Source organism: Lissotriton helveticus, chromosome 3_1 (assembly GCF_964261635.1).
Source record: "Lissotriton helveticus chromosome 3_1, aLisHel1.1, whole genome shotgun sequence".
Classification (NCBI taxonomy): Eukaryota; Metazoa; Chordata; class Amphibia; order Caudata; family Salamandridae; genus Lissotriton; species Lissotriton helveticus.
This window is the reverse complement of record NC_136061.1, coordinates 813,290,815-813,309,714: the sequence shown is the minus strand read 5'-3', so window position 1 is coordinate 813,309,714 and position 18,900 is coordinate 813,290,815. Positions and strand designations below refer to the sequence as shown.

The window sequence follows — 18,900 nt, the reverse complement described above, 5'->3', positions numbered from 1 at the left end:
CTCTACATACTTTTGAAAGCCTTTAATACTCAGCCCTAAAATGTCCAACTTCCTTTTAATAACAGTGCAAAGGAGGTAGAATTCCATTCTATTTGTACTTTTTGTATATGACTATTCCTTGACTATTTCCATTTTAAATGTTTTGGGCCAATTTCAAAGAAATTCAGAATAGGTAAAAGAGTGCTACAGGAGTACTACTTTATGGATGCCAAAATGCCATTTTGATCCAGGACAGTTGTTTATTTGCCAAAGTGACGAAAAGACCAATCACATTTAGGGGAATGTGGAGACACCTGAAAACTTCCTCTTTAACTAGCTCTCAAACAATAATTTATGGTCACATAATGTTTCTGTGATCTGAACTCTTACCTGTCACAGTTTGGAATTCCTGGCATCTGAAGCAGCATTGCCCTGGCTCCAGCAGCCACTCCTCTCTGGGGCAATCCAATGAAGGGCAGGGAGCAAAAAAGCATTCCACTTCACCGTTCTGATAGGGAAGAAATAACCATAAACAATCTTCCTGTGATGGAATAGATACTAACATCAGCCCCTCTCACTAACTTTCAGGCCTAATGCCTTTGTGAAGGCGAGCGTTGGATATGATAAATGCTTAACAAACCCAAAATGAGTGGAAGAATTTCCTGCACTTGCAGAAAGAAACGCAAGTCACAAAATTTAGATACCAGTTACTCACCTGCAAAATTATGTTGCAGCTTAATTATCACAGTTTCAAGTGATGTGCAAAATTCGTCTATGCTTCGGTGTGGTTCACACATGGTTCTTAAATTGAGGAATATGCTCATCAGACCACGTTCCCGATTGTACATCTCACATACTTCGCAATACTCTGTGGCCAAAAAGAGGAAGGATTTTTCGGATTTCCAAAACATTATTTAGCATGGTGGTGACTTAGGCCCTGATCATGAGTTTGGCGATCCATCAGACTGCCAAACCCGTGGTGGAGGTGCGGTGGCAGTCGGGGACCGCTACATCAGTGGTCCAATCGTTATTTACGAATACGGAGGTTGGACCGTTTTGGGACCGTGGCAAGCACCAGGGATCCGTGATCCCTGGTGGTGGCACAGCAGTGTGAGAACGCAATATGCTTGGTGGTGCCACTGTGGCACCACCATTCATATTACGAGGTTCCACACTGCGACCCTATCCACGGTAGTGATCCCACAATGGAAAGGGTAGAAGTGAGGAAACTCTGGGTGTGCCTCTGTGCATGGGGGTGCATTCAGGGGGGCACATGGTGTGCCCCCTCTGTATGTGTGCACACCCAGTTCCTTCATGGAATGAAATGCACAACATATTGCATTTTGTTCCGTGCGGGAATGAGCTTTGGCGCTCCCTTTGCGGTGCCTTTTTGAAAGGCACCGCTATGGGAACAGCAAATGTCTGCAAGCCAGACCACAAGGAAACTCGCAATCTGGCAGGAGGCCAGCAGCCCTGTTTTGCGGTGTGGGGCGGTGGTGTGGCGGCCGGCTCCTACACCGCCAAACTTGTAATCAGGCCCTTAGCTGGAAGTTAAATCACAAGACTTTTGCCCCAACAATCAGGTCATAGAAAAAAATACATTACTGAAAAGGGGTCTAGATAAGAGGAAACAATTATGTGCTTTCCTAACCAAATGAGATCATGAGAAACAAACGATCTAAGACAAGAGTGGCCTTTGAGCATTGGAACCACCTTACTGACTCATCTCATCTCGAGAAAACAGAACAGTGCAGTGTTTTCAGTTCGTAATGGCAGCTGGTGACAGTTAAAAGAGATGAAGGCATAACATATATACCTCGAAATATGGCTTTTCCACTTCAGTTTTTCCACAGAAGTTTGTTTAAGGATCGCGGCACCTGAAGCAGCAGTCATAAAATATTTCAATACTTTAATGCTGTGCCAAGCTGGGTAAAAGACACACAGATAATGTACAGAATGCAGAGCAAATCAAACATTCACCCCCAGTCAAGAGATCTGGGTTAAATCCATTGTTCTTTTGCTCACCATGCCACCTCACTTTAGGCCCAGCCATATGCAAAAGGGAACACTTCAGCCCGAACTGCCAGTGACACAGTGAGTCTGGGGACCCACGTCCGGGCCTGCCCGGCACTCTTAGGGTGAGAAAGCAAAAGACACACAGATGATGGACGGAATGCAGAGCAAATCAAACATTCACCCCCAGTCAAGAGATCTGTGTTAAATCCATTGTTCTTTTGAATACCATGCCACCCCAGTTTAGACCCAGCCATATGCAAATCGGTCTTGACCCTGTTCCCCATGGGAACAGTCCAGCCTGAACGGCCAAGCCAGATCCCCCCTGGACTGGAAACTAGCATCCTGGGACCAGTTTTGGGGCATCATCAGTCAGGCTAGCTTGAATCCGGGACACAAAGAGCCCTGTAGCCACGTATGGGCCTACCCGCTGCACCTAGGGCAAGAAAGCAAAAGACATGGGAACGGTCCAGCCTGAACCAGGTCTGGACATTCCAGACGCACTTAGGGTGAGCAAGCAAAAGACACACAGATTATGGATGGAGTGCAGAGCAAATCAAGCATTCACCCCAGGCAAGAGAGCTAGGTTGACACTTCACTGTGGTGTTCGAGACTCTACTGCCCCAAGAAATGTTTAAGGAAATGGGTCATTTTTAGCACAGCATTCCATACAAACTGTCAAAAAGCCAGAGGTAAAAAGTGTATTACTGTCGCGCATGTACAAAGATTTACACTCAATGTATGACCATGGCATACCATGAATGCCTGCGATATTCCAAGTTTTACTATCCTTAAGGTGGGTAAGGTCCACTTTTATCATAGATGCGGGCACCTTCCATACGTTGGCTATGTCAAGATGTTTCAGTGCTAATAAATGGCCAGAAGCATAGCAGGTGTGGGCACCCTGATACCCCCGAATGCTCAAAATATACAAAACAGCTTTACTATTGTGTGATGGCTAATAGTTATTGATGTAAATAGCACTCCACCTAACATTAAACAAGTTTAAAAAAAATCTTGCCTGTGTTCATTTGTTAACAATTGGCCAAAAAAGCGACTATTCACAATTGTCTTTGGTATGAAAAATGACCAACTCAGCTCTAGACAATGAGTCAAGGTGGACCGGCAGTTCCCTTTATTCCCAACTCTACTGAGGTCATTCAGCGCCCCCATTCCCAGAGCTGGCATGAACTGCATGAAAATAAACAACGCAAACACGGCCCTAGAGAACAACGAATGAATGAATGACTTCGAATTTGTAGAGCACATACTGTCCCCCAGCAGGATATCCTGCTGCTAAGAAAAAGCAAGGGGAGAAATAGCAAAACTTACATGAATAAAGAAAATATATGAGTGTTGAGGGCTACCTGAATAGACAATGGTCATTGGTCAGGAGCAGTAACAGAGAAAGCAAGATCGAAGACCCAGCTGCCTGATAACAGAACGAGTGACTGCTAGTACTGGGACATCTAGTGATTGTTAATCTCTAAGGTACGTGCTACAGGAGTAAAACATTACTTTTTAATTGTAGAAGATCCCTGGCAGGAGGACAGAGAGGGGATTCCATCTTGGTGTGCTAATTGGGTGCTCCCTGGGTGATGCATACTCACATTACGAGTGCCAATGGAGTAAAGTGCTGTGTATTACACCTGGTAAAATACAACTTCTCCGGAGTTCAGAATGCATTAGGTGCAATAAATTGCCACTATTCTGAGTTTTTGGGAATAATTATAATATCAGATTTTGGTGAAATATATGGTCAATACTGTACTATTTTCCTTTCATAAATTCAAGAAAGTACAACATGCGGAAATGTAACAAAGGCTGCGGAATTTATTGCACACAGTAAATACCAGGGGGCAGATTTACAAGCCCCTTGCGCCTCATTTACGCCGCCTTTGCATCACTTTTGTGACGCAGCAACGGGGCAAATCCTGCTCCATGGTGCGGGGTACTTACAACGTTACTTACAACGTGACGCATCTGGGAGATGCGTCACGTTGTAATGCCCTGCGCCACAAGTAGGTGTTACTGTGCAGGGGAGGGCGTTCCGGCGCAGGAACGCCTCCTAAAAGTGGCTGAGTGAAATCTACAAGATTTCACTCAGTCACTTTTAGGCCCATGCTGCGTCAAAACCCTGCGCCTGCCTGAAGCAGGCGTAAGGATTGACGCAGCATTAACTAGATAGGGCCCCCAGAGCATTGCTGGAGCTGCGTCGTGCTTTCGACGCAACTCCAGCAATGCGTCACTTGTACAGCACAGATGCGTGACGCATCCGTGCCGTTTTTGCACCATGGTGCGCCGCATTGTAAATGCGGCGCATCCATGATGGCGGAGCTGTGGCGCACAATAACTGGCGCATCCCTGCTGATTTGCAGGGATGCGCCAGTTATTGTAAATATGCCCCCTGGTGTAGTAAACTCCTCACAACTCGCAAATCTGCCCTCTGTACAAAGATTCGCACAAGGGTTGGAAATGGCAGTCCCATTCATAACAGCTCCTTTGTGGGGAACGAAAAACGAGCCAACCAATGAACAACACGGGCCTCATCAACAGTGTCCAGGTGTCCAGTGCGATAATGATCTCACACAATATAATGCGACATAAAGGTGCCGAATTATATTGTGTATGATGATTATCGCCTAGTACAAGTTTTGCCTGCACTGATGCTTACTACACCAATAATTAGCTTGTCGTTGCATTTTTCAAGCATATTTCCTCGATACATTTTGCGAAGTTTGGGAGGTGTGACCTGCTGAAATGTATCCTGGAAATGACGATGTTATCACAACCAGCCTTTACCGACTGCAATAAAACCCCTAAACTCATAATTCTGATCTATGCTTTAACAGACGTTAGTGCACAGATCTAAATTATATGAGGCACACTCACACTCACTACTTGTAAGCTATGCACTGTGGCTCATCAGCGGCACAATGTCAACTCAGTAGAGCTCTGGGAGTGTTGAGGACACTTCCGGAAACCACAGGACTTCAGATGGAGCCAACGATTAAGCATTGTCTCCTTGAGGTTCTACAGGTCCCCAAAGCTAGGACCAAGATGCAATATAAGTTTGCGATCTTGGGACTGGTGCTGGCTTCGCACTGCATTGCAATCCATCGGACCCAACCTGTGCCCCCTAGGTTGCCCAAGTGGATGGCAGACATGAGCGAATGGGGAGTAGCAGAGGAGCGGTGCCTACGCATAGTTTGCACGCACGAGAAAGCTGACTGAGACCTATAGACATTGGTGATACTACTGAAGAAACTGCAGCTATTGGGCAGACGGGTGGGGACGCAGAGGTTCTCCCACAGATGGGGACGATGACAGACAACCAGATTACTCAGCCAGCATGTGGGAATGGCTTTGGGGGCAGAGATGCTTAACTGGCCTCAGCGGGGCAGGCAGGGGTTATTGAAACAATTTGCTAGCAGCGTGATAACGTCTGTGCATCTAGGACACGGTTTAGTGTGTGTGGAGCCTTAGGGCTTGGCCCTTTCAACTTGTTAGAGAGTACATTATAGTTCCATCCAGGGGGGATGAGATGGACATAGATGTAGGATGAAGTCAAACTATGTTATACGGGCACATATGTTACACACTGCTCTGTCAATTGCTGTCTAGCTTTCAACAGTTAAGACTTTTTTGATTACCATATCATTGTTTTTGTTTACCTGATTGCGGGATGAGCAGCATTTTTAGCGGTTTCGGTTGAACTCTATGCCATGGCGGGTATTTACCCCAAGCTCTGTAACCTGATTCATCACCCATAATGCACCATGTGTTTCTTGCAAGTGATTGGACTGTATGTTGCTGCCATAAATGTCCCGTATTACTCGTAGCTGGTGCTTTCAGTATTACACAAGGGGCCGCTCAAGCGTCTGCGGCCCCTTCTGTAATACCATTGTGTAATACCGTTGTAACCAGGAGGTGCAAACAACATGCGCACATGCTCATTGTGCCCCCAAGGTACAATGTAAAATATGAGCCTGAGGCAACATTGCACAAAGTGCCCTGGGAGCACAATGTGCGCCCGCTTTGAGCACCCCCAGTATACTTTAGTATTACAGAAGGGACTGCAGATGCTTGTTTAGCCCTTCCTGTAATACTGATAGGGATTGTGCACATGTAGCACCAGCACTATCTCGAGAGGGCATTCACTCATTTGCATGGTGTCATGGCCTCATGCAAATGAGGCAATCTCTTTGCTTTTGTGCCCGCTCCATATTATTGACCTGGGCGCAAAGACAAAGAAGTCATCAGGAGGAGCACTGCCAGTACGCCACAAAAAGGTGCCACACTGTCAGTACGCCCCCTGAGGGCAATCCTCTGAAGGGGACAAAGGGGGTCCCCTGGACACCCCAGGCATCCAGCTGCATGCTGGTCTGTAACTCACCTCACACGCCTGCAGACGGATCTCTGTTCCCTCTTTAAAGTGCGGGCGGGTGCTGCTTGGATTGGCTGATTAAAGTAGCTGCTCCATATTTCATTCTGCAAATGGCAGGAAACCCAGTATTCATGGAACATTGACCTGGCTACAGAAATAACCTTGAATGAATGAGGTATATATATGGAACAGCCTTCAGCAGTAAGGTGTGAGTCATACGACAGCCTCCAGCCCTTGTGGTGGCCACATGAAACATCCTCCTGCCGAGAAACTGAATTCAGAAACAACAAACAGTGAAGCGGATGACCAGGACAGCCTCCAGAACAGATGCAATGGACCTGCAGCCAGCACAAAGGAATTGGTAAATACAATGATCATCCATAGTAGTTGTGGGTGCATATTAAAGTCTCTTGCAGAAAAAATGAGAGCATTTAACAACTGCAACAGAGGTAGGGAATCCATAAGATCTGGATCTTTGAAGCCTCAGATTAACTTTGTCATGCCCTTATCTAGGTTCCTAGGCCCCACGGTCAGGGTCTGGGCTTGCCTCTATCCGTTTAGCGCCAGGAGGCCTCTTCCGGAGCGACAGTGCGCTTTATAAGTAACCTATTCAATTCAATTCAATAAGATAGCTTCCTAGGCCTCACAATCAGGGTCTGGGCTTGCCTCTATCCGTTTAGCGCCAGGATACCCCCGAATGCTCAAAATATACAAAACAGCTTTACTATTGTATGATGGCTAATAGTTATTGATGTAACTAGCACTCCACCTAACATTAAACAAGTTTAAAAAAAATCTTGCCTGTGTTCATTTGTTAACAATTGGCCAAAAAAGCGACTATTCACAATTGTCTTTCGGAGCGACAGTTGCGCGTTATAATTAACCTATTCAATTCAATTCAATTCAATAAGATAGCTTTTTTACAGAGGTGGTGGGCGCAAAGTATAAACTCCAGCGAGGACTGTGTGAGCATTGCAAGCCCTCGAGAAGGTGGTGAGTGTGTACAACCTTCAGAAGAGGTGCGTGGTTCATAGTGTACCCCCTAGCAGGGGCGTTAAGTGCTTATGGATGATACTGACTCCATTATAAAAACGGTGTGCACAGTGCTGCCTGTTCCAGAGGTGGTGGATGCATGCTGTAGTTTTAGTCTAGAGAGGTGTTATTATACAGGTGGGCCATGCCAAAACAAAAACTGTAGGACTTGTACAAAATTGGTAGGCATTAGAGAGGGCTAAAAAGTAACCACTAGCCTAAATTAATATGGTTGGCAAGTATGGACGCCCCCTAGTTTTCTGATGATGAAGCAGAGCAACCAAGACCCACAATTTCTGCATTTGGCAACAGCAAAATGACCACTGATTTTGAATGTGTAAAATTAACCCTTCTATATAAGGATATCCTAAGAGAAACCAGGAGACTCACAGCGCCTATGGCAGAAGTCTATGCCTTGGTCCAAACAAGCATACAAGACACCTCTCACGACTACTCTGCAAGTGGCTAGTAGCAGTCCTCTCTGCAGGTTCACAAGAGAATTCATGCTGGATTGTAATCTGCATGCAACTGTATTCACTAGCTCATAGGACAGTAGATGTTAGATGAAGAGCACATCTACAAGCAATAACACAGCAATGGTAGCATTTTCTGCTAACATTAATAGCTGATATGTGTTAAGTTCTGACATTGTTATCAGTTCACACATTCGCTAAGCCAAATATTTTCAAGCTAGAGAAGAAACTGCAACAGCACACAAGATTAAGAAATGTGCTTACATACTACCAAAAATATATGCCTGCCTCCAAGGGTGAGAAAATATGGCTTAACAGTTGATTCACAATAATTGGATCTATAAAAGTTTCATGTAACAAAAGAAACAACTTATTAACCTGCAACAGAAGTTATCGAGGTTTACTGATATGGATTCTTATGCAATCTTCCCTCCTCAAGTGGAGTAGTAGTAAACAAGGATTAGTTTCCATGTAGTCTCACTCCTCACACATTATTCAATGTTAAATAAAAAACAAAATATGAAGAGGGCATATGGGGGTTACATCGGATTTCAGGTCAAGATATTCAAGACACACTTGTGGACAATGCGATGCCCACATATAGAGTTTCATGAAAAACAAGATGATAGTGTGAACTCATCTAGTGGATAATGGACCTAAGCATTGCTTGAAAATTTATAATTTTTTCATTCTGCAAATGGCAGGAAACCCAGTATTCATGGAACAATGACCTGGCTACAGAAACAACCTTGAATGAATGAGGTATATATATGGATCAGCCTTCAGCAGTAAGGTGTGAGTCATACGACAGCCTCCAGCACTGGCGGTGGCCACATGAAACATCCTCCTGCCAAGAGATTGAATTCAGAAACAACAAACAGTGAAGTGGATGACTAGTTTTAGCAGATGAGGTAGCACAGTAAACAGTCTTAAATGGGTGTATGCAACAATCTTCAGCAGCAGTGGTGGGCCATTAAAATAATATAGCAACAATCTTCAGCAGCAGTGGTGGGCCATTAAAGTAATATATTAGCAGACGTGGAAGCTGAATGGGACTGACTCCTTCAAAGGAGGTGAATACTTGATGTAGTGTGAATGTATTCATACAAAAGCCACCAGCAGAGAGCATAGATACATGGAATAACCAATAGTGAAGACTTTGGGCACATAAAGTAACCTCTGCATGGATACTGACTATAATGAGCAGTTCCAATGAGTGATGACAGTGGTGTTGTGTGCATGTAACAGTGCCAAGCAGACATGTAAGATTCCTGAAATAGCCTCTAGCAGAAGTTATGTGGGCACAGAACAATCTCGCTGGAACAACCTGAGCACATGTTGAATGTGCAGTGAACAGCTTCAAGCAGAGATGGTATGCACTTCGAACATCCTTTTCAGCTGAGGTGGTAGGTGCATGGACAAGCCTTAACAGAGGGTGTGTATGTGTTGAACTAGCAGAGGGGTGAGTGCGTAGAACAATCTTAAGCAGATGAAGCAAGCTCATTGGGCATTGTTTAGCAGATGTGGTGGGTGCCTAGAAAACACCTTTAGCAGACAAGATACTTGAAGGGAACAAACTTCACCTGAGCAGGCAAATGCATGGAATAGTCTGAAGCAGCGAGGGTATATTGATCAAACATCTTGCAAAAGTAATGGCAGATGCATATAGCAGCTGCTATAATGGATGGATGGTGGATCATAGAGCTGAAGTGGTAGAGCCTCTTGCACAGGGTAGCGATCCATGACACATATTCTGGCAGATGGGAGAGGCTACATTGAGTAGTGGTGCTAGACTTTGCCGTGCATAACACTGTCTCCAGCAGATGTGGTGGACGTAAGGAATATGGTGGTGGTGCATGCATGAGATAGCCGTAGTAAGAAATTGCAGATGCTTGTAACTGTCACCAGCATGGACACATGAGCTATTTCCCAAAAAAGGTTGGGCTTTCACGAAAAAAAAACCTTAGTAGTGCTCCATAGGAGACAAGTGAGAGGTCCTGTAGTGTTTACTCAACTATCCTGGGTTCTGTGGAAATACGAGGAGATTGGATTAGACTGTCAGTCCTCATTTCATTTATATGTTCATATAATTTGAGAGTAATTGAAAGTAGAATGGGGAGAAGGAAAGGGACAGTATCATAAATGGATAATGGTGAAAGGGAAAAGGAGTATAAAGATTGGATTGAGAAAATAGTGATGGCATAATTCAGGGATATTTGACAGAGTGAAAAAAACTGGGTAAATACGGTAGGAGCATAGTGGGTCAAGATAATTACTCTTTGGGATGAGAGATAATGGACACTCATAACTTAAAAAATGATAAAACATACCCGGCATGTACAGGAGGAGCACTTATCCCCATCCCTGCTGAATTCTGCTCCATCGGGAAATGTCTCACCATGGAAAACACATTCAGCTGTAAAAATGAAGAAAAAAGATATCAAGTGGACTTGAAATGCCCTTAGAAAAAAGAGGGAAATGTGTCTTACCTGCTTTGATCAAAGAACAAAAGATCAGAATGTGGCCGGAAGTGACCCAGCAAGAAGAGTAACAAAGAATTCAGGTCGAAAATCATCATAAATACCCTCTGAGGCAACAATTACACAACTCCCCGTTGTTAGGTTAGGTCATTGTTGTTGCGGATCAAACATGCCAACACTTCTCATAAGGTGGAGATCAAATGCACTCCAAGATCAAGATTCTATGATTGGAATTATTGAAATCTATATTCGAGTTTGCCAGCCCATAAAGGAAAACAAGGGGCTTTAAAGATCAGTTTACGCAGAAAAACACTTCAATATAGACCCATCAATATCCATATAAATACAGTCATCCCATTCAGTTCATGGAAACAGATATCATGTATTTACAGAGTAAAGATCCCAGTCCCAACTACAAAAATTCCATGCTTTCTGAGACATCATTTATTTTTTTGATTTATTTACTTTGAGAGTTTTATACAACCTTTGGAGCTGTACAATGAGTTTGAAGAAACAATTGCAGTAGCATTCGCCTTACATAGATTTAAAAAGACATGATATAATCTTAAAGAAAAGAATGATTCAAGTATCATATGTCTTATAGTGATCATATAAATTGTAACGAGGTTAGAAGGCATTAAGGGAACTTCAGGGAGATGATCCTACATTTTATTTTACATTTTATTTTTAGTGTGTTTTTCAACTGTCATTTGAACAAAAAAAGAGAAGGGATCTCTGTTATGTGATCTGGAATTATCTTTCAGACTGTTGGTGGTGACAAAGTGGATTTTACTTTATTAAAATGTGTGTTAAACATTTTGTATATTTATGCACACAAAAAGAATGCTGTACTTTGTGAAACTGCACTTTTCTGTATTTAACTAACCAGGCCTCGACTCCATCTTCTTGTCATTGCACACGTACTCAATGAGCACTGTTTAAATGTTCTATATTGACTGCTATTCTTGAAGAACCATGGGGGAAGCTTTTTGCTATTTTTAAGCTCTATCTGCTTATGATGTTGTAAATCTATTTATTTTGCGAGACTTCCATTGTTTATGTAACTATTTTTATATTGCACCTCTGATGATATTAGGTTAGAATTAGGGGTGGGTGGTAAACTCCACTATTCTGGGGAGTTTAAGGGAATTTTTCCCATTTAAAGTGCTGAGTTTTGGAAAAACTCCACCAACTGCCGGGTGGCAATTTTTTTTCTCACACGAGGCTCGCCAACAGTGAGTTGGTGAGCACAATTGAGAAAATCAAGTGCTAGGCCGCCTCCCAGCAAAATATCTCAATGTGGGCAGTGGTGGCATGTCCCTACTGCTCACAATGAGAAAGCTGCCATTCACGGCGAGAAAGCTACCGCTTGAGTAGAAAATCTACTTGAGTGGCAGAAAGAAGCAGTGCTCTCTGGTGCACTGTGTGGTGCCTTTCATGCTGATTTTACAGTATGGGACAAGCTCCACGATGTAAAAAACAGCGTGAGCAGCATGATGTGCCACAACTCCGTCGCTTGCGGAACTCCGTGTAGTTTTTGGGTAAACCCACAGAACTCCGCGGAGTAAAACACCACAAATCCCTCCCCCGATAGTTAGAATAGGACATGTTAATATTCAGTTAGAGGCTGGTACTGAAATGGTTGCTCCTCTGCTAAAGTGGAGGAGGGTCACCCCACTGCTCTGTGAGCAGGGCAAAAAGGAAAAATAAAATGATAATAAAGCATTGTTATTATTTTATTTTCCCATCATTGCTCAGCTGTTTAGGGGCGGTCTGGGCTGTCACGGAGGAGCAGGGGGAGGAGTGGTGAGCCCTCTCTTAAGTGCGCAAGATGGTTTGGCAGGCCGTCTTGGGCCAGCCAAACAGTCGTGTGCACTTTTCATGTTCTCCACCAGGCTGTATTGTACACCATGGGTGGAGAACATGCACAGCCTCCCAGTCCCTCAGTGAGCGCTGAACCACAGCGTTCAGACCAATCACAATTCTGCTGTAACGCAGCGTTGTGATTGGATGGTGAACAACCTTTACAACGCAACTTTTGCAACGCAGTGCCTTTACAACGCGGTATTTACAACGCAAACCATTACAACGCATTGCGCTGGGGGGCGCTCTAGGATAGGGAATAGATTTAATTTACTATCCAACACCTTCCCTACTATCCACGGGGACTGGAGTTGGATTAGTAAATTAAACTATTCACTATCCAGCACCCCAAAGCGCTATGCGTTGTAAAGGCATGCGTTGTAAACACCACGTTGTAAAGGCATGCGTGGTAAAAGCATGCGTTGTAATGTCATACATCCCAGAGAGGTGGCTGTCAGTCAGGTAAGTAATTAAAACATCTTTTTGTTATTCCTTCCCCCCTCCACCTGCCTTCCCACTGCAGTTAAGTAGCAGCCAACACTTATTATATGACGTTATCATAATTCTGAACTGTGATTTGTCAATTTAGCGCTGCATTTACGCACCCTATGATGACTGTGATTTCCATTAACTTCTATTGTAGATTTGCTTATAAATATGGCGAATCCTGGAGGTGAGACAGTCTGTTGACTCCCCGACTTTAGAGATGGAACTTTTGTTCGTTTGACTCTTGATATGGACTTCAAATATTTTTACATTGACTTTATGTCATTCTATTCCTGCATTTGACTGAGCCTTAAGTGAATTCCCTATATTGATTTAATTTGAAATGAAGAAAATGAAATGTAGAAATGTGCACTACTACCCTAGGGTGTCTAGGTGCTGTTGCTCAGCAAAGAGAAGAAAAGAAAACCTAAGCAGAAGAAAGTAGATCAACTTCAAAGAGAATCATAGTTTGAAAAGCCAGTTTTGTAGGGTTTTACGGAAGGAAAGTAAATCTTGCTTGATTTTAAGATCCCACAGCAGAGAATTCTACTGTCTAGCCATGCAGAGTGATGGAACTTCTTCCTCCTCAGTTAGCTCTCCTGACCTTGGGGATGACAAGATTGAATGCTGTGGAGGAATGCAGAGATCTGCTAGAGACATATAGTTGAAAACACTATTTCAAGTAGTCGGCTCCTGAGTCATGTAGGGAATGAAAAGCAATACAGAGGGCTCTAAATTCAATCCTTCTCTTAAACCGTAGTCAATGTAGGAGTGGAAGAGCATGTGATATAGAATGGTGTTTGGGAATAGCCAAAAGCAGCCGGGAAGCTGCATTTTGTAAGATCTGCAGTTTGTTTAAAAATCTTTTCTGAATATTGGTAAAGAGTGCACTGCAGTTATCAATTTTTGACAGAATGAGAGCAGAAATCACAGCCTTCTGCAATTCAGAGGGAATGTGGGGAAAGATTTTCCAAAGGGCTGTAAGCATGAAAAAGCCTGATGAAGTAATGGAATTAACATGGCCTTCAAAGGATAGTTAATTGTCAAAATAAACCCCAAGATGTTTGACTTTCGGAACTGGGGTAGACAGATCCCCCAATTCCTGCAGCCACCACTTAGGAAACCAAAAGGATGTATTAGACCCGAAGAGCAGAACCTCAGTTTTTGACTAATTTAATCTTAGACAATTGCTGGCCATCCACTTGAAATTTGGAGCATGCAGTCATGGAATCTGAAGGCTGTATCATGAGGATTGCTAGCTACCGACACTACAATTTGGGTGTCATTGGCATAGGACACTACTGCAAAACCGAATGATCTTATGAAGTTAACCAAGGGAGTCAATTACAATACAAGTTAAAAAGGGTTGAACTTAAAGACGATCACTGAAAGACCCCACAAGGCAGAGAGAGGGAGATTTGAAACCTGTGAGCTCGACGAACTGTTCTATGTCTGAAAGAAACAAATTGAGGAGCTGGAGAGCCTTGTCCCCGATCCTAATGGTGAAGAGGTAGCAGTGTTAAATGCTGTCAAGTGGACTAATAAAATCAGAGCAGCATTACATCCATTACCCAGGGTTTGTCTAATTTGCTCAGATGCAGTAATCAAGTCTATATCTCTGCTGTGTTGGCTTCTAAAACCAAACATCATGGTGTCAAGAAGTGAAGTATTTGTAAGAAATGAGATAGCTCCTGATTGCTAGCTTCTGATTGATAACTTTTTTGACGATCCTAGAAGGAAATGGAAGGCAAGAAATTGGCCTAAAATTTTCGGGATTGTTGCTGTCCAACTTAGCTTTTTTAAGAGAGGCAGAATAGAAGCCCTTTTCCATTCCTTTGGAAAGGAGCCCAGCATAAACATCCTGTTAAAGATGTCCGTATGATACTTAGAAATAACTGTTGGCGCTAGGTGAAGAATCCTAGAAGGGCAGGTGTTCATTGGGGGGCCAGACTTGGACAGGACAGATTCCTCAGATAGAGGGGAGAAGGATGTCAGTAGAGATTTCCCAGTGAAATCTGAGGGAGAGATATCTTGTGAAATGGTAGATGATTCAGGCAAGATTAACGCCGAGTCAGGAAAGCCTGAAGGACTGTCATCTGTCTATCAGAGTGATTGGTCGAGAACGTGTTGTAGACCGCTTCTACCTTATTTTGAAAGAAGATGGCTAATGTGTTACAAAATGCTTGGCTGGCTAACTTATTTTTATGTTCTGGAACCTTACTTAATTTCTTTTTTTTTTAAAACAGATTTTATTCATCATATGACACATATGAAGCAGGGCTCCATAACCCAGAGACACATGCACAATAGATATAAAGCTTCATGACTTTGACTTTTCAATGATAAGATCAAAAAGAAATGGAAAGTAATATAGATTAAATAAACCATATGCAAACCCCCACCCAACTACCTTCCCCCCAGTCGCACTAACGGCCTCCCAGAAACAGCCTAGCTGTGCATTTTGCACCACAACCGTACGCTACAATAAACGTATATGCAAGAAACTACAGCTTCCACCAGCAGGGTAATATTAAACTGAATGGAGGGACCCTGTGGCATCAACCGGCTCCAACAGCAAGACCCGATAGTCTGCCCAACAATTCCAAATTTTATAATGCTTCTGCGGGCACCCTTTTGCAGTGAAAATAGGAAGTTCCAAGCCCACACAGAAGTCCAGTCCCTTCTTCCAAGCCGACACAAAGGGTGGCGCCTGTACCTTCCATGTTCTAGCAATGTCCCTCTGCACCAGAGTAAAGCCTAGCAACATAAGATGGTGTTTATAAATATTAGCCCCAATCCCATCCATGACATGCAATAGCACCAATTTCGAGGAATGGGCATGTCCCAGCCCAACACCTCAGAGATGCAGGTCACTACCCCTCTCCAGAACCGTGACAAGGAGAGACAATGCCAAGTCATGTGCATCAGGGTCCCTTCCTCCCACTCGCATCTAAGACATACAGGGGAGGCCACCAGCCCCACCCTCCATAACCAGACCCGTGTGAAGTAGACTTGATGAAGATATTTAAACGGGACAAGGCACAGACGTATCGCTATGGCTGCCCCCCGCGGGAGGCCAGGGCCTCCGTCCAGTCCTCCTCATCAAGTGGGCCAACGTCACCTCCCAGGCCCGTCTAAACCTTACTTAATTTTTGTACTGTAGCAAAGAGTTTATTTGGAACATTCAAAGAGGATTTCATTTTCATCGTAAAATAGTTGTATTTGGCTGTGGAAATCAAGTTTTTGTAAGTCCTTCAAGCCTGTTTATAAGCCACCTTATCACTATGGTCATAATTAGAGCACCATTTCCATTTGAGTCTTCTACAGGCTTGTTTGTGTACTCTAAGACTGTTATCGAACCAAGGTTCAGATAGGATATATGCATTTTGACTATTATTTTTTGCTTTCTGCATTGCACCTTGAATTATTATGGTCTATTTTTTGCCACTAACTCCGTAGATTTACTTTCTTGCAATGATATTTATTTTATATTGGTGTTTAGGTGTCATTTAGGGACACATTGCCTCATTGATGCATGAGGTTGAACAATGTCCTGATCCTCAAAAGACACTTTATATCTATCTTAAACGATAACAGAAATACTGTCAACAGTTTCATTGCCTGAGAAAGCGGTAGTATCCTTGGTCTGTTTATTCAACAGTGGGATGACCAGCCTGGGGATCCCTTTGCTCCCGAGACTTCTCGTGCCACCATAAATTATGAGTTTCTTTCGCATGTATATAGAAGAATCTAGGTGTACAAGTTATTTTAAAAGAACATCTTTCTTCCAAGGGATTCAATATAGAAAAGAGGCAGAAGGAGTAATATGGTTGAACTTGTACTTGCTTGTAGTTATAAGACACTCTGTTGTCCTAGGAAAGATACCATCAGATTTCACACAAAAAAGTTTTTTTACCACAGCATGCAGATCAGAAGCTGGCCCGACAGATAATCTATGCTCACCAGGGTAAAGATCCTTGCAAGCTCATGATAATTATACCCAGTTGTCAATGCATGTCTTACAAAAACTCAGGACCTTCATATTTATCATTCGAATAAAAGAGTAGAGTCACCAACCTGGGCAGCGAAGGCAGCAATCTAACATAACAGGGTTTTGGCAACTGATGTCAGGGCAGTCTGGGGAGATGCATGTCACATTTCCAGCCTGTGAGAACAAATCAGAAGTTCTCAGAGTGATCTTCTTTTAAACGTGTGGAAAACAAGCCAACTGTTTTTGACTCAATACAGATACATAGGAACAGTTTGGAAATTCAGAAAGTCTTTGTACGGATGTAACTGCCTATGGTATTCAGAGTTAAAGGGCATGTCCTCAGCATCCCATATTCTGAATAGTCGATCTAACTCTTTTTCAGCCAAACGTTTCAGAAACCACACATGCTTGGTTAGATCAGAGAAGGAAGGAGCAAGAAGTAGAGTAGTTCAAGAGTGGACCAGAATATTTATCTTCGTATTTACATTTTGAAAAGGTCAACTTGTCTGACTACATCAAAAAAGAAAACGTTACTTACCCTATAAGCTTGTTTGTGGCATGTAGTGCTGTATATTCACATGCTGTGCATACTCCTGTCATCTAGTGTTGGGCTCGGAAGTGTGCAAGTATTTTTTCTTTGAAGAAGTCTTGTTGAGTCACGAGGTATCATGGTGGTAACTCACATTGGTATCATCTCTATTATTAGATTGTTTTTCCCAGACGAAGGGTGAGGATGTAGATGGAGAATAGTGACACAGAAAAGAAGACCATGCTTAGGAAAGATCAAGGGTGAAAGTTAAAAACATATGAAACAACTAAAGGCATCCAGGGAGGAGGGTGGGTGCATGTGAATCTATAGCACTACATGCCGTGAACAGATGCTTATAGTTAAAGTAACATTTTCAGTTCGTGGCATGTGTACCTGTAGATACAAATGCTGTGCAAAGATGGTAAAGTAGTCTTCCTAGATGCAGCAGCTAGCCTGAGGAAGTTGCAGAAAATTGTAAAAGTGTGCACAGGACAGCCTGACCACCTTTCACTAGTTGGTGAGTTAGAACTTCCACACAATAATGTTTCGTAAATATGTGGGGTGTAGACGAGGTAGCTGCTTTGTAAATGTAAAGTATAGGAATATTATCCTAGAAAGCTGTAGAAGCTCCTTTTGAGGGAGGATGAGTGAGGTCTGGGAGGCAAAGGGCATTTGGCTTTAGCATAACAGGTCTTTAGGCATCGAACTAGCTATCTTGCTTTACCTGGTTTGGATGGAGCACACCCTTCGTGAAGTCTGGAAAAGGAGGCAAAATGTTGCTGTGTCTTACGGAAGGGCTTTGTCCTGTCAATGTCAATGTCATCTAAGATGGGAAGAACTCATTCTGCCATGGGTAGAACATTTGGAGTTCTATGGGTTGATTGAGGTGGAAACTAAAAACTACCTGGGGTAGGAATTTGGGGTTTGTCCTGAGCACAACTCTATTGTGGTACAGTTGAGAGAAGGGTTCTTCAAGAGTAAGAGCCTGTAACTCACTAACATGTTTGAGGGAAGTGATGGCTGCCACTTTGCAACCCATGCAAGTCTAGCATTTTTTGGAGGCAATACTCGATTCTGAAGTAGTGAACGCAGCGAAAGCTGTTTTTCAGCCAGATGACCATGTAATGGCTAGAAAGTTCATGTGCCTCTTGTAGATGATGGTCTATGGCGTTGCCATTGTCCCACACACCAGGTTAAACATGCATCCATTATAGGAGTGCCTAGCCACCCAATGGTTTCAAGTGGAGGGTCCGTGGGAGGATCTAGTGTTGATCTGGGGTTGTACCCCTTGCTATCTGCCATGGTGGAATGCTTCTTGGGAGCTGCTTCCTGACCGTGCTGCTGCCCTTCACGGACTCTGTGTCCAAGAACTTGAAAAGCTGCCGTCTTCACTTCACCTCTCACGGCCCCTGCTTCGCGGGAGCCGTTCGTGTTCCACACTGAGCGGGAGGTGATTTACAGGCTGATCTTTGCACTTTTAAGACTACTCGGGACTGCGAGGACCAGCAGCCACAGCGGCGCTAACAAGCCGCAGCTGGTCCTCTTCCCGACAGCGCCCCTCACCTGACAAATATCGGAGTGGGATTGTACATCCTCCGATTCTTCTTGGGAGCTGCTTCCTGACCGTGCTGCTGCCCTTCATGGACTCTGTGTCCAAGAACTTGAAA

At 43.6% G+C, this 18,900-nt stretch overlaps 1 protein-coding gene across 1 annotated transcript in view; it reads right to left on the bottom strand.

Annotated features, from left to right (window-relative positions):
* The window catches only part of VWCE (von Willebrand factor C and EGF domains), a 584,388-nt gene that overhangs the window by 70,038 nt on the left and 495,450 nt on the right, over positions 1 to 18,900 (bottom strand). The window contains exons 15-17 of the mRNA XM_078681086.1: positions 16,791 to 16,878; positions 10,215 to 10,300; positions 370 to 487 (exon numbers count right to left, since the gene is read on the bottom strand). Coding sequence (XP_078537212.1) covers positions 370 to 487; positions 10,215 to 10,300; positions 16,791 to 16,878 — 292 coding nt within the window. The remainder of the gene's footprint in view (positions 1 to 369; positions 488 to 10,214; positions 10,301 to 16,790; positions 16,879 to 18,900) is intronic.